This window comes from Anopheles funestus, chromosome 2RL (assembly GCF_943734845.2).
Source record: "Anopheles funestus chromosome 2RL, idAnoFuneDA-416_04, whole genome shotgun sequence".
NCBI classification, from domain to species: domain Eukaryota; kingdom Metazoa; phylum Arthropoda; class Insecta; order Diptera; family Culicidae; genus Anopheles; species Anopheles funestus.
The window spans coordinates 46,929,271-46,956,398 of record NC_064598.1 but is presented as its reverse complement, the minus strand read 5'-3'; the positions used below and the strand labels follow the sequence as shown (position 1 = coordinate 46,956,398).

General features: G+C 43.2%; 8 protein-coding genes across 12 annotated transcripts; 5 read left to right on the top strand and 3 right to left on the bottom strand.

Annotated features, from left to right (window-relative positions):
* The first annotated feature begins 41 nt into the window (after positions 1–41).
* On the top strand, positions 42–1,132 carry LOC125765467 (RNA transcription, translation and transport factor protein-like). The gene is made up of 2 exons (XM_049430652.1): positions 42–203; positions 323–1,132. The coding sequence occupies exons 1-2, from the start codon at positions 143–145 to the stop codon at positions 1,021–1,023; spliced, it is 762 nt and encodes a 253-aa protein (XP_049286609.1). The 5' UTR covers positions 42–142; the 3' UTR covers positions 1,024–1,132.
* Positions 1,133–1,231: 99 nt separating this feature from the next.
* LOC125765455 (NADH-cytochrome b5 reductase-like) lies at positions 1,232–2,312 on the top strand. The gene has a single exon (XM_049430636.1). It carries the CDS (start codon positions 1,285–1,287, stop codon positions 2,302–2,304), a length of 1,020 nt encoding a protein of 339 aa, XP_049286593.1. The 5' UTR covers positions 1,232–1,284; the 3' UTR covers positions 2,305–2,312.
* A 24-nt stretch (positions 2,313–2,336) lies between these two features.
* LOC125765427 (cytosolic carboxypeptidase 6) lies at positions 2,337–8,532 on the bottom strand. 2 transcript variants are annotated; one of them, XM_049430583.1, is made up of 6 exons: positions 7,634–8,532; positions 7,468–7,533; positions 3,828–4,321; positions 3,396–3,764; positions 3,008–3,323; positions 2,337–2,941 (listed from the first exon to the last, which is right to left on the bottom strand). In XM_049430583.1, exons 1-6 carry the CDS (start codon positions 7,692–7,694, stop codon positions 2,337–2,339), a joined length of 1,911 nt encoding a protein of 636 aa, XP_049286540.1. In that variant the 5' UTR covers positions 7,695–8,532. The 2 variants fall into 2 exon arrangements, with proteins under 2 accessions (XP_049286540.1, XP_049286539.1); XM_049430582.1 differs by having other exon boundaries at positions 2,337–3,323; positions 7,468–8,532.
* LOC125765484 (histone H3.3A) lies at positions 4,931–7,190 on the top strand. Its single transcript, XM_049430688.1, has 3 exons — positions 4,931–5,054; positions 6,139–6,436; positions 6,550–7,190. The coding sequence occupies exons 2-3, from the start codon at positions 6,155–6,157 to the stop codon at positions 6,676–6,678; spliced, it is 411 nt and encodes a 136-aa protein (XP_049286645.1). The 5' UTR covers positions 4,931–5,054; positions 6,139–6,154; the 3' UTR covers positions 6,679–7,190.
* A 403-nt stretch (positions 8,533–8,935) lies between the features above and the next one.
* On the bottom strand, positions 8,936–11,073 carry LOC125766063 (ionotropic receptor 75a-like). Its single transcript, XM_049431646.1, has 6 exons — positions 10,687–11,073; positions 10,487–10,614; positions 10,249–10,422; positions 9,736–10,183; positions 9,497–9,650; positions 8,936–9,420 (listed from the first exon to the last, which is right to left on the bottom strand). Exons 1-6 carry the CDS (start codon positions 11,071–11,073, stop codon positions 9,029–9,031), a joined length of 1,683 nt encoding a protein of 560 aa, XP_049287603.1. The 3' UTR covers positions 8,936–9,028.
* LOC125765433 (glutamate receptor ionotropic, NMDA 1-like) lies at positions 9,114–17,454 on the top strand. 4 transcript variants are annotated; one of them, XM_049430599.1, is made up of 8 exons: positions 9,114–9,191; positions 11,187–11,377; positions 12,384–15,011; positions 15,066–15,169; positions 15,233–15,651; positions 15,713–15,924; positions 16,010–16,166; positions 16,245–17,454. In XM_049430599.1, exons 3-8 carry the CDS (start codon positions 14,571–14,573, stop codon positions 16,574–16,576), a joined length of 1,665 nt encoding a protein of 554 aa, XP_049286556.1. In that variant the 5' UTR covers positions 9,114–9,191; positions 11,187–11,377; positions 12,384–14,570; the 3' UTR covers positions 16,577–17,454. The 4 variants fall into 4 exon arrangements, with proteins under 4 accessions (XP_049286556.1, XP_049286555.1, XP_049286557.1 ...); XM_049430598.1 differs by lacking the exon at positions 9,114–9,191 and having other exon boundaries at positions 10,949–11,377; positions 12,384–12,579; positions 12,643–15,011; XM_049430600.1 differs by lacking the exon at positions 9,114–9,191 and having other exon boundaries at positions 10,949–11,377; positions 15,233–15,355; positions 15,428–15,651.
* Positions 17,455–18,567: 1,113 nt separating this feature from the next.
* Positions 18,568–21,203, top strand: LOC125765453 (dnaJ homolog subfamily B member 12). The gene is made up of 7 exons (XM_049430634.1): positions 18,568–18,811; positions 18,973–19,142; positions 19,235–19,409; positions 19,484–19,877; positions 19,960–20,075; positions 20,164–20,327; positions 20,451–21,203. The coding sequence occupies exons 2-7, from the start codon at positions 19,016–19,018 to the stop codon at positions 20,558–20,560; spliced, it is 1,086 nt and encodes a 361-aa protein (XP_049286591.1). The 5' UTR covers positions 18,568–18,811; positions 18,973–19,015; the 3' UTR covers positions 20,561–21,203.
* Positions 21,204–22,795: 1,592 nt separating this feature from the next.
* Positions 22,796–25,126, bottom strand: LOC125766062 (intraflagellar transport protein 56). The gene is made up of 3 exons (XM_049431645.1): positions 25,097–25,126; positions 24,608–24,748; positions 22,796–24,547 (listed from the first exon to the last, which is right to left on the bottom strand). Exons 1-3 carry the CDS (start codon positions 25,124–25,126, stop codon positions 23,033–23,035), a joined length of 1,686 nt encoding a protein of 561 aa, XP_049287602.1. The 3' UTR covers positions 22,796–23,032.
* Positions 25,127–27,128: the final 2,002 nt, after the last annotated feature.

Below are 27,128 nucleotides of genomic sequence, written 5' to 3'. Positions count from 1 at the left end.
TGGTAATGTAAACGCAACCTTGCTCGTGCGACGGCAAGATGACATTCCGCAGACAATACAAAACAAGTCGAAAAGTGAAGAATAGACACGCGAAAATTCTCCCAACGGTGTTTTATTTGTTTCGCAATTTTTCGTGGCAAGAATGTTCGAACGATATCTGTCCGCTTTGCAATATACCGGCAACCAGCCAGTTAATATTGATGGTATGTAAATGCGTTAATCGATACGGTACGCCAAGTGCGCTAAAGGGGAAGGCACACAAAACCGGCGACTATTTAACCCTTCCGCCCCACACCAAAACGCCCTTTTTTTGTTTTCGCAGATCTAAAGGAATTTCGCTCGCTGATCTCATGGTTGGAAGATCAGAAAATACGCCATTACACGATCGAAAGCCGAGAAAACCTGAAGCAGATCGGTTCGGTCGATGTATGGGAGGCAGCGTACGAAAAGTACAAGACCGACGTTGGGCTCCCCTATGAGCTGGCAACGCGGCAAGAGCAACTGACCTGGCTGCTTCTTCACGCGGTCCGGTTGGAGTATTCGGACAACGTGGAGACCTACCGACCGCTGAGCGGTGCTAGGAAGGTAGAAGAGCAGAAGAAATCAAACGCACCGGAGGTGAAATCGGCCAATCCGTTCGATAGTCTCGATTTTACCAACGCTCAGTTCGAGGAAGGCGCTCGCAAACTAGCCGATCGGCTTGGCATTGCCTACCACCCGGATCATCTCGTTTCACTGCGTGCCGCCGGACGTGTCATTCACGATTGTCTTAACAAGGAGTCGCTAAAGGAACCGCTCATCACCGGACAACCTTTCGCATTCGGGGGCGACAATAGTAGCACTGCAGGGAAACCGCAAACGGGCGTAGAACGGGATATTGAAAAGGCGGCCCAAATACTGCGATTGCTGCAGATACAGAACATGCGCTCGATGCAAACCACGATAAACGAAACGATCGTGGCAGTGCAGAACGTTACCGCCGATCCGAAAACGGATTCGGCACTGGGGAAGGTGGGCGTGTAAGGAAGCAATACTTGTGATACGTACAACTGCGTACATACTTAAACTATGTTATAATTAATAAAAATCCGGTCAATCATTGTTTCTATTTAATGAAATGGTTTTATGTTGCTGTTGCAATACAATCTTGTGCGAGGGTTTCTGACGCATCGATTGATACATTAAGAAAGAATGTAAACAAAAGCAGCTACTGTCAAATGGTCAACACAAAAGCGAAGTTTACAAATTGTCGAAAAGGAAAGAAAATTTGCGAAGCGAATTCTCATGAGCGACGAAGATCCAATATGCTGTGGTTCAGGCTGTACGAACTGTGTGCTGGATGTGAAACCTTCAAAACATAAGCTTCCTGCAGGTGTGACGAACATTTTCGATCGAAGCTACAAACAATTCGTATGTGAAACGATTGCCCAGGCTACGGCGAATGTATTCCGGTTCCGATTTCGTTATGTTCCGAACAGTGCTAACGATCGAGAGTGTCTAATTGTACCACCGGGGTGTCATTTAATGCTACGCGCCCATAGAGCTGCAACCCACATTCCGGAAAGGGCTGGAAATGATCTTTTACAAGCCTGGCTTGAAGAGAATTCTGGGCAGACTGAGAGAGACTCCATTACGATAATAGCAAAACAAACGATACAAAAGTATGATAAAAGTGAAGATGACCTATATTTTAGCCGTCCCTACACACCGATCGCATTCGACCGAGAGAAGGGTACATTCGATGTGCTGATAAAGCTAGAACCCGGTGGCCTCATGAGCAACTATATCGCAACCGTTTCGGTTGGATCGCACACCGAGTGGAAAGGAATTTACGGAGATTTTCTGTGGCAACGCAATCAATACCGTAACGTGGTAGCGTTCGTACAAGGTGTTGCCATAGCACCGATTTACAGCACGCTGAGAGCGATTCTAGACGATGACGAGGATGAGACTCGCTTGATGCTTTGCGCATGCTTCCGGGACCTCCCGAATGTGCTTCTACGCGAAGAACTACATTCGCTAGCCGGATACTGGAACTTCAGATACGCCATCTACCTTTCCAGACGTACCTGTGCATGTTTGGCTGGAGAGCAACGCTGCAATTGCCTGACGAGTCGTTTGAGATACAATGAACCGATCCACGATCAGCGATTAGATGCGGAAGAAATCGAACGGCTACTTCAGCGCTCACTTTCGGATGGAAAACATTCAGTGCTAGTATTGCTTTGCGGCACGGACCCGTTTACCACGTTTATCAAGTCTAGTCTAGAAAGGATGGAAATAGAAAATTGTTACACGTTTTAGCAGTAGTACACCGCACTAAGGTTACGCTCATTTTAGGCTTTCCGTGACGACGATTTGTGTGTCGTGTGTCGTCGGATCTTTTCCTTTTCGCGCTCGATCGTTTTGCCCGAAGTTGCCTCATCCAGGCCACCGCGCGTAAGCTGATTAAAGTCGATAATCGTTAGGTGTGGCTTTGGCGGTACGTTCAACATTTCGATCGGTGGCATTTTCGGTTCCTGTGAGGTTCCTTTCGCTTTCGGTACCTTTAGCCGAAAATCGCTCGTAAAGTCGAGATTGCTGAATCGTGCTGCCTGAATGTTGGAGAGCGAAAATTGATCCTGATGGATGAGTGGACGCATCCGGAACCCACCATATCCTGCGTTACCCTGCCCGTACATATACCGTACCGGGGAACCGTCCTCAGAAGTGGCACTATCGTAGCAGATGGACAGATCCGTGTAGCTGATCGGAGCGTAAGCACGAGTCGTTTTAGGCCGGACTCGTACCTCGCTGCGTGTTTTCGAACGGGCCCGTGGCCGATGTGTCCTAGGACGACCCTTCCGGGGCCGTAACTCATCGACGGGAGGAATGGGCAGAATGTTGGTGAACCGATAATACTCCAGGAATGTACGGGCCAAGTTTCGTCCGATTCGCATATCTGAAACCAAGCGATCAAGGGTGAGAACAATACATAACCGAATTTTTGATAAGTTCTGGCACATACATCCATCTTCCGTGTACTGGGTAAGAATGTTGGTACCGTTCAGAAAGTACCCGCACATTGACACCTCCAGCGTGTACGTGTTGACGTTGTCGCTAAGCGCTTCGACAAAGTATCGCCGAGCCGTACCAGACTTGCGATCATCCGCATTAAACATCATGTGTTCCTGGCAAAAGTCCTCGCACTTAGTAGCGAACAGCTTCGGAAAGACTAGATGACGCTCGTACCGATACACGTTGTCGTACGTGCTGCCATAGATGAACGTTCCGGTCAGACTCGAATGAGCATGAAGATCGATCACAAAATCGACTTGGTAACACTGCCAATTTACAAAACAGAAATAGGTACATTGAAGAACAGTTCTTCGTTGAGAAATTTAACATGCACTTACACTTGAATTATCATACTCCTTCAGCATCTTCATCACAGCCGACAGGGTTGGATGCGTGTACTGGGACAGCTTATTCCACGAACGGTTCAGATCGTGACCGATCACATTGCACCGATTATTGCCGAGAAACACACCGTCCGGATTGAGCATCGGGACGATTTTGAACACCACGTGTTCTCGCAGTGCCTTCGAGATGGGTTGATTTGCGGCGGCCAGAAATTCGATCAAACCTTGCACCACGTACGATGCCGGTGACTCACCCGGATGTATACGGGCCAAAATCACAACCATATGGATCACATTCTTCGGGTCCATCTTGTCCGGTTTCTTCACATCGTCGAAGGTGATCAATTCCAGTTTACGATTTTGCTACAATGAAAGGACAAAATAACATTCAGGGAATATGAAGAGAAATAAAGTTCACGATCTTACAATGCTCATTCCCAACGTTGACCGTTCGAAGGTATCCGGGAACTTCAGCTCAACCGCATTCAGGTATGCCTGCATCTTGGAGTACGAATATGGAAAGGTCAGTGCGAACTGATACACCTCATCTTCCTTGTCAAACCCGAAGGCAAAGCTCAACACATAATGGTTCTGATGTACTGGCGATTTGTAGTAGAACACCTCGCACCGGGGCAATCGTTGCCACTTGGGACGGCTGGTCGATTTGACTAGCGGCGTCATGCCATCCTTAAACAGGTTTCGGCTTTTGTTCATGTTGACGATGTTGAATATAACCCGCTGGTCCTGTTTCACGTTGTCCACGGTAAAGTTGAACCAAAAACGATATCGCGGATTGCACGTGTCCGGTCGCAGAAACAGATCATACTCGAACTCTCCGACCAAATCGACCCGCCCCAGGTTACCGGTTTCGAAGGCTGCATCGAAACACAGGTGGCCACGTTTGGCCTTTCCACTGTGTCCTAGAGGAGAAGGGAACAAACGGAAGAAATGATTAATTGGCAGTTGGTTATCTAGGTAAGGACTATTTCTCGTTGGTGTTAATTTAATTGGAACTGTAGGCCAGTTTACTGGTCTATTTATTTAAAAGATTTGTGGTTCAAAGATATGAAAGTTTTTTTTTTATAATTGAAAGGTAATTAATAAACCTTTTTAAAACGATTAACCAATACATTTGGCGGTTAGCATGTTTGGCGGTTTTGCCATTTTTTACCAATTTTTGTTGTTGAATAGAGTAACTTACAAGAAAAATAGGAAGGAATCAACGTTGTGTTTCTATTAATATAGAAATTACAATCATTTATCACATCATCGTACAATTAAAATATAATAGGGTCTTTTTAAATCCGATTTGCACCGAAAATGTTCCCTTCAAAAAAAAAACTTAGCAAAGACACACCATCCAAGCAACCTGCTTCACGCACTCCGAACAGACTGCGTTGTGTAGCGCGGGAGAGTGTGAGCGGGCGCACTAACTCTCCCACCAGTATTCGCTTCGAATGTAACGAGCGCGAAAGAGACAACCAGCACCGTCGGCGTGTGTTGGAGTGTTGGTGTGAACACTTGCAGAGCCACAGAAAGCTAATGCACACACACAACACGTCATTACCGTTCGGATCTTCTTCGCGAGTGGAAGTGAATTCAGCGTTGTCTCCCGTGTGTGAGCTGCAATTTGTTTTGTTTGAAGAGTGAGAGGTAAGCAGCCCCCATCATCATCATCATGCTGTCCAAGGGGTAGCAGCCCCCAGCGGTAGCGCTAGCGCTCCGCATGGACCAACAAAAGATTTTGTTTCGTGGAAATGTACGCAAAGCAGCATAGAACAAAAGGGCTGCATTCGAGTGAATCGAAAGTGAAAATCTATAGCGTACGCGTGCAGTGTTGGTGGTGATGGCTAGGCATTTTGTTGTGCTTCGCAATGTGTGCGCTTTTGACGAGACAATCTTGGCACGGTGATGGAATGGTGATGCGCGCGATAAAGGAAAAGTCGTGCCGCAATAAATGTTCGATCGCGCGCGCGGTGGTCCACCAACGACGCCATTTTGTTGTGTGGCAGCGCTACTAAGCTGGAAGTATAGAAGGCTAATGATTGCTTTTTTTACCTTCCATTGCGGGCGGGCATCAAAGGAGGGGAGAAACTTTTTGTTTTTAATCTCTCGAAATTGCGATTTTGGTGATTGAAGTAATGAAAGTTTATTTTATTATCTCGTACGAAATTTATAAATAACGTTTTCAATATTATGATTAAAAATTAATGTTTGTTTTGATGGAATTTTTCAATTGTGACATGAGTCGGACTGTTGCATAGTTTATTAAATTTGTTGCGTTTTGTTAAATGTATTAAATTATTTATGATCAGTTTATAATTTATGTAAACATGTAACAATGCGCTAGGATTTGTGAATTTTGTAAAATAGCGATGCTCATTGTTAAAATAATTTGGTTTTTTTTAATGTTCATGGGGATTACAGCCGACATCTTGGATTTATGCGCCTTTATATGCAATAGGCTGGAAACAATTTCCCATTAAGAAAAGTGTTTGGCTTGGTTATTGATTTTCCCAAGCTTTTTGGCGGGGAGCGCTAGTGCGCATGTGTCCCCCCAGAGGTGATTGTCGAGAAGGAGAAACCGGTTTTGCACCGTCCTTTCTTAAAAAAAGAGCGACAACTTCCGAGAGCGAGAGCATGTTTGGATGCGTTGAAATGTTCCTACGCTAATGCTTGTAATGTATTGCAGCATTTACCAATAACAAAAAAAAACATGTTCTTCATTTTCACCTAGACGAAAATAAATCAACATGGCACGTACCAAGCAAACAGCCCGTAAATCTACCGGAGGAAAGGCTCCGCGTAAACAGCTGGCCACCAAGGCCGCCCGTAAGAGCGCCCCGTCCACCGGTGGCGTTAAGAAGCCGCATCGTTACCGTCCCGGTACGGTGGCTCTTCGTGAAATTCGCCGATACCAGAAATCGACGGAGTTGCTGATCCGTAAGCTGCCGTTCCAGCGTTTGGTGCGTGAAATCGCCCAAGATTTCAAGACCGATTTGCGTTTCCAGTCGGCCGCCATCGGTGCTCTGCAGGTATGTTTTGGATGCTTTGTATTCAACTGTCAACATCCGTTCTAAATTAACATAAGCGCCGTATATCTAACCTGTGTTCCGTATTGTTTGTTTTTCCCTTTTCCTTTACGCAGGAGGCTAGCGAAGCCTATCTGGTCGGTCTGTTTGAAGACACTAACCTGTGCGCCATCCATGCCAAGCGTGTCACCATCATGCCGAAGGATATCCAGCTGGCGCGTCGTATCCGAGGCGAACGCGCTTAAAAAGCTGCTGTATTAGTAATAATCATCTTAAATTTTTTAATATATACGTTTAAAACCCATTACACATACTATTCGTACAAGGCAGAACAAGGACACAAAAGAACACAGTTGTGTTTTACAAAAAAAGGACGATCATTTGATCGATTTGAAAGATCTCTCCACCTAGCTCCAGCTAGCTTAAATTGGTTTTAGGCGCAGCTTCAAACCAGCGCAGCGGGAAGATCATTCGACGATGATCTATAGATCTTAGAAATTTGAGGATTAACAACAGCAGCAGCACAATATAATATCGGTCAGGCGAATACATTAACACGACTCTACCTTATCCCACAATAGCCGGTAATACTGCATTTCTTCGCTACTTATGCAATAGTTAACTGGTGAAATGATTTGTATGAAAAAGCAGACCACTCAAAATACACACGTAAAAAAGCAATGGAAAATCATCATTTGTCAATGTTTGCAGTAGACCGTTTGCCAGTAATTCGTAATAAAATGAACTTAACACAGTACACTTTCGAGATGTAGATTCTCTATCTCTGTCTGTTCCAAAAACAAAAAAATTGCTCTATTTTATTTTATCGCTTTTCACAATCCGAATCAAGACGAAAAAGGCAATTCAAGTAGCAGAAAGAAGGAACCGTTATTCACACATGCACTTTCTAATCTAACAATTTTGCAAAGATCGCATTGTGCTTCAATTTTCAGTTTTTTCTTGAATTATAGGTAGCATATGTTGAGTATGTTTTCTGTGAGTACAAGCAAGCAAGAATCGCAGTGGCCACTTACCTGGTGGTCGAACAATTACACGGCTCACATTCCCTAGACCTCCCTCTCCATCACTATCGTCACTATCTGTGGGTGCAGAAAAGAAAAATAACACAGACATACATTAGAACACTGCAAAAGTTTATGGAATTAAAAAAACGAGGCTTAAAACACTTTTTAGTAACACCTTCTTCCGCACGTTGGTACATGCTCGTATGAGCAAGCGGATCACACGCATCCGGATTCATAATGTGTGTGTGTGTGTTTGTGTGTATGTGAGTTTTCCGGAGGTAAAGGTCGATAAAACCAATATGCGCCCACCACGCAACAGAACACCTTAAGGGGCATGCACCAGATCCGTCAGGATCGAATAGGTACAGGTTACTGAAGCGTTGAAGCAGATTGAAATCTCACCTAAGGCAACTCACCGGGTTTTTTGGTTGTACCCCTACAGGACCCTACAGTGCTATTACTGTAAAGCGGACAGAGCGGCAGAGTACGGCAAGAATATGCATAAGGTGTACTTACGAGCAGGGGCTCTAGGAAGACGACCACCTTTGGTGGTTCAAGAGATGGAATGATGGAAGATGATGGAGCAAGAAGCAAAGGTGGCGCAAAACCGCACACACATCGCACACTCATAGCGCCATTACCACCCGATGATGGCAATGGCAAACGACCACGAGACAACAGTATGTGAAGTGTGGCACCCATAATGCACACCAGGATATACCGTAATGTAATGTCTGCGAGTAACTCATACGAATCGACGCAGGACTGTAAGGACCCCAAAACACACTCTGCCCTGCGATGATGCCTTCTGCACTTGAGGTTACGGGCGCGGGCCATAAGGTTAAAAGCCTACTTAGACGTTATGGGTTATGGGTCTCGTTTGCGTTTGCCTGTCTATCAAACATAATGTGCATATTCTATTGCCCACACCAATGGTGTGAATCGGTCCGTGCGTGACGTCATGGAGTGGCAGAACAGCACGGTAAGAATGCATGTTCATTTTATGTAGAATTCCTACCCAACTGGGTCCAAGTTTTACTGACGACGCACACCAGCAGTCGGTTTTACCTAGATGCCGCGAGTTAATGAGGTGCAGTACCTCAGCACAGTTTGTGCTCCGCTCCGCTGACACGGATGCAACGGTTTCCAAGGGATTACCGTGTGTGCGATAAACTAACAGCGCGAATCCCCAAACGGGGGGAATGTGTGATTACCATCAGAATGTAGAAAGTGGCATTTACCACCGGGCCGTCGTTGCAGCATGTTGAATACGATGCGCTTGCACAGCCCGGTGTGGAAATCAATTTAGAAAAGTTTCACCAAAAGGGTGTTAGTAAAAACGGACGTGATGTGGTGTATTTGCATTTAACATGCAATGGTGCACAAAAGTCGCGGATTAAGTGGTTTTGATAAAAGAGAGTAGTTATATCCTTGCCACGCTTTTAAGGTGAAATGATTCACACGATAAAGGGAACTAATGGTGATGTATTTCATAGTATACGTTGTGATTATCAGTAGTGTTTTGTTACATAGTGTGCACGAGCACGCAGTGGAACATTATTCCGTCGGTTTAATTAAGCCACACAAACCCGTCCGGTATGCTAGTGGGAGCAAGTGTTTGTTGTCGGCGGCGCCACCAGCGCTGAAGACGTTCGAGGGCAAATTCCCACGATAGGATCACAACACTCGCAGCCAGGCCAGCGCACAACAGTAGAAAGGCGAACCTTACATCGGTAAGATAGATCTGTTCGGCGTGATTGTTGCTCTGCTTGTTACACTTTGGCCTGGGGATGTAGTTCCGCAAATGATGGTACGCCAGCAGTCCGTTTTCCTTTAGCAGTTGTAAATTAACCTTGAACAGTTCGCGCAACGGACTGCCCCTAATCATGGGCAGATGCACGGGACGTTGTGGATAAAGTTGCACCTGCTGTAGTTCACAGATTTCCCGTTCGGTAAAGGTTTCTGTAATGGTTCAAGCATTATAAGCGGAAACATAATACCCCGAGAACATTTTGTACCGCTGAGGACGAACACCAACCTATAATAAGTGAATTGCCGTACGAAGTTTCGCAATGAAATGCATAACCTCCGCGTTTGACAAGCTGCATGCCGAGTGATAAATTAACAAACCCGTACTTATTGGGGAGAATCTTCGTTTCGTAGAGTTTCAATGCTGTCGGATTTTTAGTGCGCTGTTGGGAAGAATTATAATCGTCAAAAAAGGAGATCCTAAGGAACTCCATTGCACTGGAGGAGCAACAGCACGCTGATAGTTACGTCAAAGAAATCGTGCTGATAGCTTAAATCTTCAACCGCCATCTTGATGTTACTGTCCGCAAGCTTTTCCAGCGTATTAATCGTTTTCGGTGGAGTGATGAGCTGATATCCTACGATAAAGGTGGAATAAAACTGTAGCAATAACATCGAAAATAGCATCGCAACCAGTATCAATATCTTGTTCGAGCTTATCCCAATGATGCGATGATGCAGTCCTTGCTGGCATACTATTCCCACCGTACCCAGCAGTGACTGATCGACGAGACATTCGATGCACGATCGTACAGATTCTGTCTCTGGGTGGTGGTTGCACACGATAGATATCGCTTGGATAAGTGCGACTGCACCGAATACGACACCGATCACGATCCAAAGCAGCGTTTCGAACGGCAGCAGAAAAATGTTGTTATTGTTCAAACTTTTCGGATGCCGGAACACAGTATAAAACCTGCAAGAGGATAAAGGGCGGAATATGAGAAAAGTCTGTACTGTACAAAACCGAATGGCACATACGTTGCACGAGCAATTTCGATGGTAAAGTCACAAAATGGTAATCGCTCCACAGTTATTCCAAATGGCGTCGTCCCAAAATCGACTTGATTGGTCTGTAGCTGCCCTACGACACCTTGTGAAGAATTTTTACCGATAAGATCGAAACCCCAGTCGTTGGTGAGAACCACGGTAAGCCTATCGGGCAGTGAAACATTATTGAGTGAATAGAGAAAAATTGAAAAACTGCAGTAAGGATTACTTGAATTTAAGCTTCCTTTGAAGTAGCTTAACCATCTGATAGCAGTGCGTGGTAGCACTGTATGATTTTTGCCTCTTTACCGAATTCAGCTTCTCGATAAAAGGCCGAGGCTGATGTTGATTAGCGGTCTGCAATGAAATAAAGGGAGAGCTTTTAGCTTCCACCACAGCCAAATCGAAAGTAATTAGACATGATATCACCGTCAGTGCTGTCCACAGTTCAATCCCATCCAAGTTTCGTTCCGGAGCAGCGCGTCTAGGTAGATCTTTCAATGAAGATACAATTCCCAGCATCTCGAAATTGATTCTACCTCCACGACGTTTTACGGTCCCAGTAACTTCATACACCTCGTAACGAGTTATGTTGTCTGGTTTATACTCGTCAAACAGCAACGTGATCGAAGTATCGTAGTTAATATTTTGGTTGGACAGCAAACAGGTCGCTTGCTCAAAGTTTCGTCCCCCAAACATAAGCCAATGAAAGGTACTATTAAAATAGGAATTTTCCGATAGCAGCTTCAACACGCGATCCATGCCGGAACATTCCAGATTCAAGGTGATGGCCGTTTTGTAGCGCTCGTAAAACATATTTCGGTGGAATTGGTGTTCGAAGTGTATCTTGCTTACGTCGGTGTAATAAATGGTACCGAGAAATGATTGACTAAGTGCTTTTGCTATGTGGATCACATCTTGATCGACAGATTCCTGTGCGCAGTGGAGCAATATTAGACTGGTGATGGAACGTTGTTGCAAAAACTCTTCAATCAATTGAGTCCGGGAGAAACACTGCGAATGATTTGGTGCTTGCAGCAGAAACAGTGCACAGAGCACTAGTTTCATTTCGGTGAAGTTGTGACCGAAAACGGTTGCAAAACAGACTAAGAAAATTGTTGTAAGTAAAGCTCTTTAAATACTCGTAAAAACATTTCGTTTCTATATACTAACATACAAATGAATATTTGCATAATAAACGCGATTAATATGTCCGAGAGCCACGCATACTCTAAAAGTAGACTGTGTAAATTATTAAGTAAGGAGTTCTGGAGAAATGTTGCTCAAATTAAAATCGCAACCGAAATTAGAAAAAAAAACTCAAAACTAGTCGTTTAGCATTATTATCAATAATTACTATAAAAGTACAGAAAATAATTCCACTGTAAGGTAAATATATACTGAAGCTGAAAGCATAATACGATAATGTCGTAATTAAACTGTCAGTAGAGGAAGTAACTGCCGGAATATTACGTGATATGGTTAGAAGGAGGCAATTTCTGAAGGAGGCAATTTGATTGCATTTTAAGTATGTATTTAATTTACATGGTAGGAGGAAACACTATTATCACTGCTATTACTATTTTAGTTGCAATTTTTGTCTCCTCGCTTTATTTATCTCTTTCCACCACTTTCCACGGATGTGCAGGGAAAATTATTTCTCAGAGGCTAATTAGAGGTTCATTAACATTATTCTTTTCATATTCTGAAGAACTAGACAACATATGATTGCCTTTTACGAATACATAGGTTGTATTACCACAAAAGATAGGAGCGATCCTCTGTTAACGTGATCGAGAATCTCACATATCTATGATTTATTTAAAGATTTAATGTGATTTTCAATACAATAGAACACTCTTTGCCACAAGACATGAAATGCTGGACAATTAACAAAGTAATATTTGCCTTATTGATTAGCTATTTTCAAGAGATAAGGGGCTTGGAATTATTGTAAGAATAAGTAGCAACTTAATAAACTCAGGTTTGAATTTAAACCCAACGCTGAGTCAAACAATATTTGCAAGTTTTTTAAATCTCAAAGTGAATTTTACTCAGCACACTGCTACTAATAGCAATTCTGGCAAACGAAGAACACAATGGCATTTTTTTAATTAATCCAACAGGACGGTAACTACCGATGCAAATTGTTTTGCGAAGCGTAATTGTACAAATCGAAACACTGCTTCAGCCAGCAGTAGAAGGTAACTACAAAGTACTCCACCGACCATCAAAACGAAGGCAGACAAGACATCGTACAATTCCACCGGTTCCGTCTGATGACTGTCTTTGATGCACCTAGGACGTGGCGCATCGAGCCTGGTAATACGCCAAGATGCCATATTCACGAAGGATCTATAAATGACGTTTAAACAACTCCTTCAGCGGGCTGCCTTTCCCCAAAGGGATATGGATAACTCGGTTTCTGCAATGAGTTCGCTGGTATAGTAACACTAAAAACAGGAAAAATATTCCAACTACTTAAAACGTGAGTATATCCGCAAGATGTTTCACAATGGAAAGCATGTCCACCCTGACCCTGACTAGAGCAATTCCAGTGGAAACGTGTACAAATCCCTCCCTATTAGGTTGGATCCGTCTGCGATATAGATCGATCGCGACGGGATCTTTGGTTCACTGCAAAAAATATATTTAGGATGTCGAAAGATTGTGTAGAATCTTGCCATGAAACCAGGAATGAGGGAGGCATGTTAGTGGTGTGTAACCGACCCAGTAAAACCTGCCCCATCAACATACTTTCTACGGGCCATTTCTAAAGTAGAATCGAAGATTGACATGCGTTCCGTTTGCAAGGAGACTGACACCATGAAAAAGTCGACCTGCTTGGTTTGAAACTGTTCTATAACGCCCAAAGTCAAGTCGATGCCGATTACATCCAAACGCCAGGAAGATGCTAAAACGAGTTTTAATCTGTACGAGAAGAAATATTTGCAATATTTAAACTCTTAAAGAATTTGCGGCGACGTAGAAAATCACCTAAAATTTAGCTTCTTCTATATTATCTTTCTAAGCTGATAAGCAAACTTTGGTGCATTGTGCGCCCTGGGCTTAACGGGAACAGAGCTAAGATACACTTCGACACTGTCTGGTTGATGTTGGTTCATGCTCTATAGATAAGAAATGGAAAAAATCTTTATGTATGGAGCATAAAACCATAGACAATCAATATATTTACCGATACAATATCTCGTAATACAATCTGCTGAAAATTTTCTCTTCTATGGTTTGCTTTGTACCATCCTTTCGTCAGTGTAGAATCACCCAGATAAACATACGATGGCATTCCACCACGTGACCTTACACTGCCGTATATATCATATACTGCGTAAGCATTCCGCGTATTACCACGTAATACTCCAACGTAATATAAGCATCGATGGCATCGAAAAAGACATCGAATCGTTTACATTGTGGACTCCGAAAAATAGCCATCTGTCCGAAGAATTGAAACCATCTGATCGAGATGCTTGTTGTAAGAACGGCGGATGGTTGTTGCATTCCAGATTCAGTACAAATCCCAGCCTATGCAACGATGAGCGTACAACGATGGACGATGGGGGAATTTTAATCCAGTCTCCTTTGTTTGTTCTACCAATGTCAATGTAAGCCACCAGACCAGTAAAGCTTTTGCGAAGAATGCGTGACCAACCGGTCGCATCTTGATCGGATCGATCCCGGTGGCAATAGATCACGATGAAACTGTTTGTTGCCGAAAGCTGTATAAAATGCTTTATTACAAACCATCGCCCAAAGACAACGGAAACTGTGGAAAGCGCTAGCAAAATGGAACGAACCATTCGTGGGATACTCTGGACACAATAAATGTATCCGCAGGCGATGAGAAGGTGCGTGGCATAAGTATCTACTGCAAGAGTTACTCAATTAGTGTTATTATCTCTGGACAAGAAAATTAGGGTGGGGTGGCATATTTGCATTATATGCAGCTTAATAATGTTGATTACGCTTTTCAGACCACTTTTCCAACTTTTGATTGTCAGTTGTTGAACAATCTTCGACACGTACGCAACCATGAGGTTCTGGGTGTTTCTGTTGCTTTCAGTTGCGCCTTCCCTTGCCATAGTAAACGAACGTTTAGTGCTTGATTTAGTCAACTGGCAACATCTGAGGGTGGTATATGTTTTCCATTGCGTTAACCAGCAACATGGTTCGTGTGGGAGAAAGCGCTTTCTTGGCGATATCATAAATCACCAAACTTTCTCTTGGTTTGTTTTTCCTCTGGGACAGAATTCATTCACCTGCTACACAGCGTAAGAAAAAACCGCACGGAAAGCATGTCCTTCGTGAATGTGGCAAGTTTTAGTGAGCAGAAATTCGTTACCTCACTGGAGCTGGTTCATGTCAGGGTTGGTTTCATGGCCGACATGAACTGTCCCGGCATGAACAGTGTATTACCGATACTTACCGAACGAGGTTATTTCAACGGTGAACGGTTCCGTTGGTTTCTGTACGGGTTGCGTGCAATTGAGGAGAATAGGACGTTTCTCCAGAAACTCCACATAACCGTTTCTTCTAATGTGCTTTTGCTTCTACCGGCTGGAACGGACAATGCAGTTCTTAACGTTCGTGGCCAGTGGATGGGGAAGACATGGGATGTAAGCTTTCTACAGGCTGGTAGTTGGAGTATTGCCACTGGTTTAAACATGTGGGATACAAGAAGCGCTTACGAGAAGCAGTTGAACCTATTCGGAATGCAATTGTCCGGTATCAGTAAGGTGTGTTGAACCGATAGCAAAAATATTTCTTTTTAAACCAATTTTTTTCTGTAGACTAAAACGATATATGGCGACAGAACATTAGAGGGTGAAATGCAGACTAATCGAGCTTATGGACTTCAACTGTGGAACGTATTATCTATGGTGCACAACACGAGGTAAGTGCTTAATATTAGCAGGCAAAATCGAAAACCACCAATAACCTTTTCTCTCGCTAATAGCATCACGGAGAACTTCTCAACGAACTATGACGATCAACTGGCAGACGTTATCATTGAACCTGTTGTGATCAAACAAGAAGATTTAGCCAAACTTGACTACACTGCAGCAGTTCAAGATACGCAGTATGTGGGAAGCTTATACGGCAGATCTCTAATCCTTTGTTTTTACTCCACATTTTTTTCTCTTAACCATAGGACAATTCTACTGTTTTTACATCCGGAAGTTGATCGTACGAGGAACTCCATTTTGCGTCCCTTTAGCTTCTTAACGTGGATTGCTATTGGTTTCCTAATAATATGCTTTACATTGCTAATGTACAAAACATTTATGTTCGAGCAAGAAGTGGATCGCACGAAAGTCCAACGGGACCGGGAAAATGGTTTTTTCGTGCTTGTGATGGGGATACTTTGTCAGCAAGGTAAATATTTGAATAAATCCCTTTGAGTGTGCAAATTTAAGGATATCCTTTCTGTTTGTAGGTTTCATCGAAAGCAGCAGATCGTCCGCGAGCCGTTTGACGCTGTTCACCATGTTGGTCTTTAGTGTGCTAATTTATCAGTTCTATCTGACACACATCGTTAGTATGTTGCTAGTGGTACCACCGAAAAATATTCGAACCCTTGAGCAAATGGTAGCAAACAAGTTTGGTGTAGCAGTGGAAAATGTACCAGAAAGTGTGGAGCTTCTAAATGTAGGCTAATCAATTTGAAAGATGGCGCACAAGGGACAACACTTTAATGGGGGAATGTATTTTATTTGCAATCCGTTTCAAGTAGGCCACGGAGGATAAATATTTGTTGACGCTGGTTCAAACGCAGATATCTAGAACGGGCACGGTGTACTACGATATAAAGGAAGGAATTTCGCTCCTTCTTGAGCGTGAAAGAAGTGCCTTCGTTTGTGATGCTAATCGTGCTTATCAACAGATACGACGTACGTAGGTTTTCGTATTCGGTTGACAACTTTTACTGCAATTAATCGATTGCCATGCTTTGTACTTCCATTATGCAGACACATTTACCGATGAGCAACGGTGCGCCCTGCAGGAAATTCCGTTAATGGCTAAACAATCCACCCATCTGGCCCTGAGGAAAGATCATCCGTTGAAGGAACAGTTTCGTGTCACGGTGCAAAAGATCATCGCTGCCAGTATGGTACAGTATGAGCGGAAGCGTTGTTACGCGGACAAGCCAAGGTGTGCCGAAAATGAGGTTAAAATGCCGGAGGTTAACCTAGATCAGGTGTCCTCGGTGCTGCTACTACTGTTCGGTACAATTGTTTGTAGTATCGGTGTGCTGCTGCTGGAAATCACTGTCAGGAAGGTTTTGCCGAAGCGACACTGAGCTGCCGTGTCTCTGTACTGGACGGCTGGAAAGTTAAATACTTCCGCCATCAAACATCAATCATTTCACTTGCAGAAATGTTTTACTGGAATTGTAATTTGGGTTTTTGTAGACAAAATAGTATACGATTGTGCTAGTTAAAACTGTAGCACTGTAGACGCCTGGTTAGGGGGAAGACGTTAATACTATTTGGATAACGCTTTGTAACGTGTGTAATTGCTGAAGAATAAGACACACGCGGTTTAGTCGATGAAAGCTGTAAAAGTACACCCGCAGAAAGGTCGTAAATAAAGGGCACAAGCAAAATGTTACTCACCCGATCCGAAGTCACCCATTCCTCCGGCAGTGTTGTACTATGATGGTTGGGTGAAAGCTTTTGATGATTATTTACACGCAAACGACACCAGCAGCGACGTAAAGATGGGAAATGGCAACCACCGACAACACCATAGTGATATTTCGTTTGTTAGTAGCGTCGGCACTGTTCGTTACGGTGTCCCGAAGACACGAAATGACCGCAGTTGTAACACGGACCGCGAAACATCGTTTTCCGTCAATCGTAACTCTTCATTCCATAAATCAAACCAACAACGTACTAGTAGTACATGCTGGGCTGAGGAATGTCACTTGTCTGCGATGGGAATTTGGCACTTGGACAGGACTTCCGGCCGTAACTCGGTTTGTACTTATCGCTGGGCACAAATATTTATCTGCTTGTTGGGTTGACTTTTAACTCACACAATGCATGATATACGAGCTTTTTGCACGAAACTCACAGATTGCTTTGATCTTTTGAAGGTGGCTATTTTTTCACGTGATGATTAGTTTGCTACTTTGTCACTACACTGCACTACTGATTTGACCAATCTAGCACAGTTTGAGATGTTGGAGAATAGTGAAATATTGGTTTGAACTCTGTTTTATTTACTTTTCAATATTTTTTCGTTAAACATGTATCGGAAACCACCAACATAGATCAGTGGTATCGTTGCACTGACGGTAGACTCCGGATAACCCGTCTACTGGCACAGCCGTAACGGAAAACTAAACAAATGCCGATAAAAAAGTTTCCATCAACCATGGTGTAGTAGTCATTGAGTTTTGGGCTTTTATGCCGGCATAGGGCAACGGTATGACAAATTACCTTCGGGAGTAGCCGTCAGGCGCAAGACACGCAAAACTTGAAAGGGGAAGTATGCCAGGATCTGGCCTGAAATCAGGCACGCCATCAGAAGGTGCTTCAGGCCACTATCAGTATGGGGCCAGGCGTTGGAGCCGGTGTTCGAGTTCGAGCAACTTCATTCGTTTGTGCCGGCATTTGTGTTTGATCGATAGCGCTCGCACTACACCATCCAACATGAGAACTGTCGCGATACCGCCGGAAGCAATGCGTATATCCGATGTGTGTCTCCAGGGATTTGCCTTCATATGTATCTCTATTTTGGGCGAGAGCTTTGTTATGGTTTCTAACGGAATGGATTGAAAGTTTAGTTTAAATACAGCTTTGTGGTGTGTAGGTCATATTTGGGATGTTGGCTCATGAGCTAGCATAGGTTTGCTACGTAGTGGATTCATTATTGACCAAAGATAAATTATGTTTTTGAATTAAATTATATACAAAACTACAAAAATGAAAAATATTCCTTATACTTCTTCGTATGATTAGGTTGTTATTTAATCTCTATAAAGTTCTGCTTATTTTGGGAGCTTATTAGCATTGTTCCTTGCACGTAACAAGAATTTTAATAGTTTACCATGTAGCAGGTAATGTAATTTCGCTAAAATCAAACACTTTACAAGATTGTACACGATAGTGCACCATGATTCAGTAGTAGAAGCATCCCTTTGCGCTTTGTTTACCTTTTCGCAAGTGCAACTATACCACATGAGAACTCAACTGTTAGTCCTAAACGTACCACATGACGTTTGAATGAAACGAAAACTGAGGGACAGTGATGGCAGGAGATAAACATAGCATTTAGCACGAAAGTGCGAGAGAGAAAGCTAGCTCATATGGGTGAAGAAAATTACCAACATCCTAGGATACACTGTACGGACACCTAAATCGCTTGCCAAATCAAGAAGAAGACAATAGACGAAAGATAATGACACGATTTGGGAAGTGTGTCGATTAGATTTGAGCAAAATTTTCACATTTTTTCTCCTGTGTGTATTGCCGCTTCGTTGCGTTATCCCGTGTGCAGCTTCCCGTCGCAAACGAAACATTCTTCGGAGGTGCGTATTTCCCAGTGCCGTCGCGGTTTCGTCAACATACACGGGGGTGGATTTGTTTGCATATGAGCTTAGTAAATTCGTGCTGCGTATTGCGTATATTGACTGGGGCCTGTATTTTTTACTGTTCTTGTTTTCTTTTTTCTCCCTTCCCCAATTAAAAGGTGGTTCGGGATAGCTAACCCCGACAGAGGATAAAAATAAACCATGAACAAGGAGGCAGCCGAGGACTGTGTTGAGCGGGCCGTGAAGTACCTGGCCGAAGGTAAAATCGAGAAAGCGGAAAAACTACTAAACAAATCGATTACACTCCATCGAACGGAACGTGCAGAAGGTATGTTCGTGTGTACGGTGTGGCTTGATATCGTACACCTTGACCTATTGCTGAACAATTACCGAATACTGATCCGATTTGCACATTTGCAGAGCTGCTTAGCAAAATAAAATGTGGTGCGTACGCGGAAAGTGCCACGTCCGGCAACACGTCCGACGATGGTGTACGGCAGCGAAACGCGGCGAAAGGTTCTGCACCGAAGGCGGAAAGTGGCAACGAGGCGGAATACACACCGGAACAGCTGGACGCAGTGAAAAGGATCAAGAAGTAAGTTGGTTCACAACCAAAGGAAGACCATTCTTGTCAGCGTCAAGCGAAACGTTTGTTTTGTTTCTGTGCAGATGCAAGGATTACTATGAAGTGCTGGGCGTAGCGAAGGATGCGACCGATTCCGACATAAAGAAAGCTTACAAGAAACTTGCCCTTCAGTTGCATCCGGACAAGAACCATGCACCCGGTGCGGTGGAAGCATTTAAAGCGATTGGTAATGCGGTCGCCATCCTGACGGATACGGAAAAGCGACGTTCATATGATCTGTACGGTTCGGAAGAGCATCATCAACCGACGGCACGTAAAACGCGATATCAGTACGATTATGCGTACTCGCGCGGTTTCGAAACCGAGTTTACGGCCGAGGAACTGTTCAACATGTTCTTCGGGGCGGAAATTCCTACCCAGCACGTGTATACACGCCAAAGACGGTTTCACCGAGCCGAACAGCAGCAGTACAGGGAGGTAGGATTGTTGTTAAACGATTGATCGATCGTCCTCTAGGTCAAACGCTAGAGCATCATTAACGATGCGTTTATTTTTCCAGCCCCAATCAGGGATTGCCGCGTTCATTAACCTGCTGCCAATCATACTTCTTATCGCGTTGTCTATGATGTCATCGTTTTTCATTTCGGATCCTATCTACAGCCTTACGCCGAGCCAGTAAGTTGCATGCCGAAGAACGCACCAGTAAATGGACGTCCCCAAAAGTTGCAATGCTGTGAAATGTGGTTTTGTTTTTCCATTACAGAAAATTTTCGGTCGCACGCAAAACGAACCAGCTGAAGATACCGTACTACGTGAAGGACAACTTTCACTCCGAGTATCAGGGTTCGGTGGGCCGCCTAGAAGCTTCAGTGGAGGAGGAATATTTAAACAATCTAAAGCATTCCTGCTACCGAGAACGAAACTATAGTATGTGTGGTTTATGTTGATCCGTTTTTTTTTGCTTCCCTCCCTCAGTCGATATTCCATTCCGGTTGTTACTAATTCATTTACGTTTTTTTTTCTCTCCCAATTTCCGTTTCACTTTTACAGAAGACACCATGCTAATGAAGGCACGAAACTTTGGCGACCGAGAGCTTTACCATAAGGCGCAAAGCATCAATACACCGTCTTGTGATAAATTACAAAGTTTACACAACTAGTCAAATGCAGCCAAATCGTGGTTTTTCTACTACGACAGCTGAGCTATTGTGCAATACGGGGCCCATTTTTTGCAACACCTGTAGTGCACACAAACACACACACACACACATACACACAAAGCAGACAGATACACACATGCATAGGACGGGACGTATGGATGTAACGCAGAGGTTAATTGGTGCGCATCCATTTTCTACAGTGACCGGTAGTTTGTTGTTTGTTTTTATTGATGATTGTAGGATTGCAGGATGCGGACAGGATTGAATGCTCGTTTTAGGTGATGTTAAATTCGTCCCTACTAAACGACAATCTTTACAGGTCAAGGTAAAGGTAATAGGTAAAAACCGTTTCATCACGACGATATGTCGGCTACACGATCGACAGTTTAGATAAAATCAGTGCGTGATCTGGAGTGATAGGTTTAATGTTGTTTTCAGTTTTGGATTTTTCGGGCAGCGGAAAAACCCACAGCAGAGGTACTAGCTAGTAATGGCATACATGCTGCTTACGGAGAAAAACAGTTCACGAAAAAACAAACATAATTTATCAGACCTTCCGCTGCGAGATACCCCGATTTGCGAATAATTTATAGTAAAAAAAACTTACCTTCCTTCTTTGAAATAAATACAAAATCAGCTCGAATTTGTTTGATTTTGTTCTGCTGTTAGCTAGTCCACCGTACAGCAAAAGGATTTTAAATTCCGAAACACGTTTGCGGTTGAGTGTTGTATAAGCCTTTTTGATGTTTGTTATTCTTTTTAAATCGTAAGGATTTGAAGTCTTGAACGTTATACTACGCCCAATTCTTCTCTATGGTCTCGCCTAATGATGTGTTGAAGTGGACTTTGATAATATTTAGAAGTTTCTATGTGTTGCAGAATGTGTTCTTAAGTTCTTTCATTAAAATAGCAAAAATTGAGCCTGGTAAAATATCTAAGCAAGTATCAAACCTCTTGTTGAAATCGATTTCAAGTAGTTCCAACTCAATACTGTTCTGTTAGCTTGGATGTAATGATTTATCGAATTCGATTACTCGTAATATGTTTCCCTAACATAACTCACATCGTCCCACATAAACCGAAAACATATTGTTCATATGTTTTGCAGCTTCTTGTGGATAGCAGGAATGCAATCGAAATGCAAGTTACTTGCTAACTTAACCTCGCGAGCATGTTTTATTTCACCTCGTAGTCATTCAATAATGTTGAGTAATGTGCAAGCGTAAGCTGCAATGTTTTGGCCAATATGTCGCATAGAACGCACCGTAAGGTTAGGAGGTTTGGCTCTTTTGTATGCAGAACTAAGTATTGTGCAAATGCATTCTTTCCCTTTAACTTTCGCCGTGTATCGGTTGTGAGAAAAAGTTCGCTCCATTCATCGTCCGATGGCAGATGGTTTTTGTCGTGTGGTTGTTGTAAAAGTGCCCTCTGCGGTTCTTTACAAATTTTTGACTATTATTCCCATCCCTTCCCTTCCGTTTCCCAGCAAAACTTTTTTAACTTTCTTGAAACGCTGGAAGCAGCCATCCGCATCGAAGATAATATCCACCGTTTACCATAATTCTACCCGGTGCAGTAGCAAACTTGGACAGCACAATTTGGTTTGGGCAGGTAGAAAACAATTCATGACAAAAATTGAAAAGCATCCTGATAAGAGCGCAATAAACTTTAAGCAATATCACAATAAAATCAGCATGATGGTGGTAAAAAAGGTGTGTAGAAAAGATAAAATATTTTTGTACATAAATTCCACCACCAAAACCATTACTTCCGTTCAGTGTGAACCTTCCAGTAAGATTGGTCATGAAATATTTTCCATTTACCCGTGTGAACGTATTTCACTTTGGATAAGCTAATTAGATAAAAGTTTGAATTAATTTAACTTTGGTGCTCGAGAGCAAAAAAAAAAACCAACAATTTCTTTATGAAGGCGAATGATGATGGGAAGGGTCCACTGATCAAACTGGACAGGTTTTAGCACCCCAGCACGAATGCGGGATGTATTTCGTGGTTAAAATTTGAATCTATGCACTTTGACACTTTGCCAGAGTGCCATTGAATTGGGACCGCAAGGATCCCCATGGAGTGAAAAATTACTACCGGGAAAAGTTTCTCGTACATCGATTGGGTGCACTTCAGTTGATGGCCGCAAAGAGAATTGATGTCGAGTGAAATACGCACGAATGTTCGTAAAAATCAAGTAAAACCACAATTCCATAAAGCACAATGGAGTCCACGGAACAACTCTATTGTCCAGCGAATGGGATTATAAGTCTGAAATTTACACCTTCCGAATCCGAATGCCATTTTATTTGCATATAAATCGATCGAATTGAACGTTAATGGTATTTGAGAATGTGTGAGTTACGTTTGCATTCGTATTCGTTATAATTTTATTTGAAAGTTATATCTTAAAGCGATTAAAAGGATGATATGTGCATAGATTTAAATGGTTACTTTTAGCTATTCCCGTTACTTAATACTACTAGCAAACCGTCGGATAACACGCAACATTCCTTCCGCTTGGGCATTAGTGGAATCTCGCAAAAGCGAAATGATCTCCGATACTCCCCCAGGCGGTGCTCCACTGCTACGTTTTGCCAGAATCGCTTGTACGGCTCCGGCACAAGCACCACGCTTTCCTTCCCAGTATTCCGGGTTCGGATCCAACTTCTCTAGTGTGTCGAATGCCTTTGCAGCAATCCAAAACTCACCGACGCGATAGCTGTCGTTCGCAATTAGCTGCAACAGCGCGAACGCATCCGGTGTAGAATCCTTCGTGAGAAAGATATTCCAAGCTTGGTCCGCATGTCCGGCATGTATGTGACATTTGGCCAACACCATCGAGAACGTACTGTCCGTCTTGATGGTAATGTCATGTATCTGGAGAAGCAACTCTTCCGCCTCCTTGTAATACCCGGTAGCAGCCTTCGCTTGTGCGTAGTTATAGTTGAACGTGTCGTCATTTACGAAGTAGCTACGGATCGAGTTGAGATACACCAGTACCTCCTCGAACTGTCCGTACAGGAAAAAGGCCGATGCCATACTTTGCCGACCCGGAATGGTGTCACACTCCGACGCTGACCCACCAACAAGATGTAGACATTGTTGGGCATTTTTGAGGTGTTCCTTGGAACCAGTTTCCTGACCGAGGGCCGCATGTACTACACCCTTCAGGATGTACTCTTGCGGTACCGTTGGTTGGACTTCTTTCATGAGATAGTGTGCTTCTTGAATTTCTCCACGACGTAGATGATGGATGGCAAGGTTCAGACGTGCCTCCGGAACGATGTCTATCAGCTGCGGTAAAACTTGCAGCGCACCTTCACCATTTCGGAACACCACAAGATTATGGCGGATTAAATCCGCCCCGAATGTGCCACTTTCGACGAGATGTTTTATCTCCTGTTCCGCTGCTCTTCCGTTAAACAGACGGAAACGATTGCAAGCCTTCAGATTGATTGCGATCGTACTGTCCGGGAATTGGTTCAGGTACAGATCGAGAACCTCCTGGGATATATCGTAGTAATCGAGTTTGTAGTAACAGATCGCCACGTACACATTCAGCGCAAGAAGATCCTTATTATCTAGCAGCACCCGTTTGTAGATATCGATCGCTTCTTGGTAATGTGATCGTAGATAGTGCATTCCGGCCAGACTGAGCTGATCTTCGACGACATCCCGCAGTGAACCGTGCAGCTCCATTAGCCGATCCTCATCGCTCAGTTTGTGCGCGAGATGGAACAGTAGCCGTATCTTGAGCGGGCTTTGCGGTAACTCCTCAACCAGCTTTTGGGCCTCATCGTACATGCCAAGGTAAAACATGCACACGCAGATGTTGAGTGCTACGTCGTTCAGTGAACCGTCTGCTGCGTAGATTTTTTCATACAACTGCAAGGCACGTTTGTATTCGCCAATGTGAAAGTCACAAAATCCCGTCCATAGTTGTTTGAGCTGTTCGGGTACTTCGTCATAATCTTTGGAACACTGAGGGGAATTGTAAACGTCATTAAAGGTACGCTTAAGAAAACAAATCGATAGCTATACCTGAAGGACAGTTTTCGCTCCGATGTAATCCCGCTTGAGAAGGAACTCTTCGAATGAAGGAATGGTGACGGTGCGCACCGTTCCCGAACCGGCAGAGTTACGGTTCCCTTTGGCCGATTCTGATTTTGTACGTGAAAGTATCTGAAAAGGTGAGGGTTCATGATATTATTTTAGTAAATTAACACAATATAAGAATGGGTTATTCTTACCATGTTGGTGGCTACGTATAGTGTGACAGGCCGGTACCGTTTTCTTTGTTTGTTTGAAATAGCGTGTTGTTATGGTTACGAAAGCAAAGGTTGACGCAAGCGTGCTTGATGAGCCGTTAGGCACATGAAATTCGAATGGTACCATAGTTCGGTCTAGTGTACCGAAGGTCGTAGATCGATTCTTATCTGCACCCGCCATCGGGCTTTGTGATTAAAACAGGTTTACTTACTTATACAGCCGTTTGTCGATATTCGATGCAGCAGTCCTTTAAATAATTACTCTCCGTCGAGGTTCCTTAAGGTAATCCATCCTGACGTTCTGTCGATTTCTTTGCCTATGTAGACGATCAAAAAATAATTTACGGACTAGCTTACTAACGTGTCCCTAGCTATGGATTTCATCGGAAACTATTAAGCTGGAATGGTGAACAATTTTGCTAGTGTTGGGATATATCAAGAGCATTTCATTGCCCCTAATATGCGTTTATTAATTTTAAGGATGCCTTTTGTAATACCTTCATTTCGAAGATCACGTAAACATCATTGGGCGCGCATCTTGGGCGGTGTGATACCTAAAGAATCCGAATTAAAGTCAAGTCCCGGACCGTAAAAACGTATGCATTAAAAAAGCGACTTTTTTCGAATAGATTGTAAAAAAGAACGGAAAATGATGTTTTATTAATTAGGAAATGAAAAACTAAAATGATCTGACCACTTTTGTTTGGGAAGGTATATGTTTGGACGTCACCAACTGCTTCACTTGATTTTCTACCACGCGAATGAGAGGTTGATTTCTAGATTCCGTATGTGGATATCTGTTTTGTTAAAATATTTGTTGATTTAATCGATCAACTCGATCAGTCGATCGGTCGATTTAATCAACCCTTTCGGCCCAACGCAGGGCTACCTTACAAAGAAGACATCATAAAAAAGAGCCCATATTGCCATTAATTTTCGTTTAAACGTAACGGTTCCTCCAGTCATTTAACACGATCGTATGGCAGAAACCAGGCCTCAAAAAGATGGATCCTTCAAACTAAAGACGTGCTAGAAGCTTGTAAAAGCTTCGATCGTACCCGGTCAACATGAAGTGTCCAACGATGGCAGATTTAGTTGTTGACCTGGATGGAGCAGGTGACTTGTGCAGATTTCAAATCTACGTTCCTTCACTCTTCTTTCTATAGCGGCCTCAAATAAAATGATAGAGCTATCAAATTGTCTGAGCATACAGACAACTAGTATACATTGACTACTGACAAGGATGGCCAACCAGCAGGTGACAGGAAGATTCTGGACGCCAATTCTGGTGATAAAAACGTGAAAAAAGACAAGCTTGCTGAGCTGTATCTATATCGCGACAAAATGTTAACAGAACGACAATTGGGACACGTTTCGAGAAATCCTGACTGAGCAAAAAAAAAAAAAACAATCCGCTTCCAATACGCACAAACGAGGCGAATCAATGAAGCAGAGTCATTTGACTTTTGATAAACGTGTCACATACGATCGGATTAATTGCAATCGAACACCGAGATTAACACGATTGTGGCTTATTAAATTGTAGTGGCAATTGATTGAAAAAAAAAACACCAATTAAATAGGCAACTGCGTGTTTGATGAACCGAAAAATCATCCATAAATAGTCATTTTGCACTCGATTTATTATGTTCCAAGTTGATAAACCAAATGGCATGAGTTTTCGTTCGCCGTATCCTTAACATCAGAACATTGGCTTATGAGGGATTATTGTGTGGGATTAACGAAAGTAGTTGGGAAGTGGTCACCACTTGTAGGAAGTGGACCTTCGTTCGATTTATGTTGTCAATATTTTACAAAACTATTATCCACGCTACATTGGGTGTTGATGATTTAAACAACAAAAAAAGATATGTTTTGTGCTATGTAAATAAATAATCTAATTCCCTTTTCGTTTACGATCAACTCATTTCCGGGCATGGGCATTTTGCTTTAAACGATAGGCACAGTCGTTAAACGTTGTTTGTGGGATACGATGGTCATTACGGTAGCAAAGGATAACCATTACGTCGAAACAGGTGGCTATTGGTAAATAGGATTGAGCTTAATTTCTGTACCTATAAAGGCACGGATGAGTCGACGTATGATGAGCCTCAGTGGACCGTTGCAAGCGTCGGTAATGTATCCGGCAGAATAATTTTCACACATTCATGTCCGGTTTACTGGACAGGATTTGGACCGATGGCATCTCTCCTTACACCGATTTTCAGCACGAACACGGTGGGGAGGGGATTAGTTTGGGGCCACTATCTGGTCGCTTTGTTACGGAGGTTGTT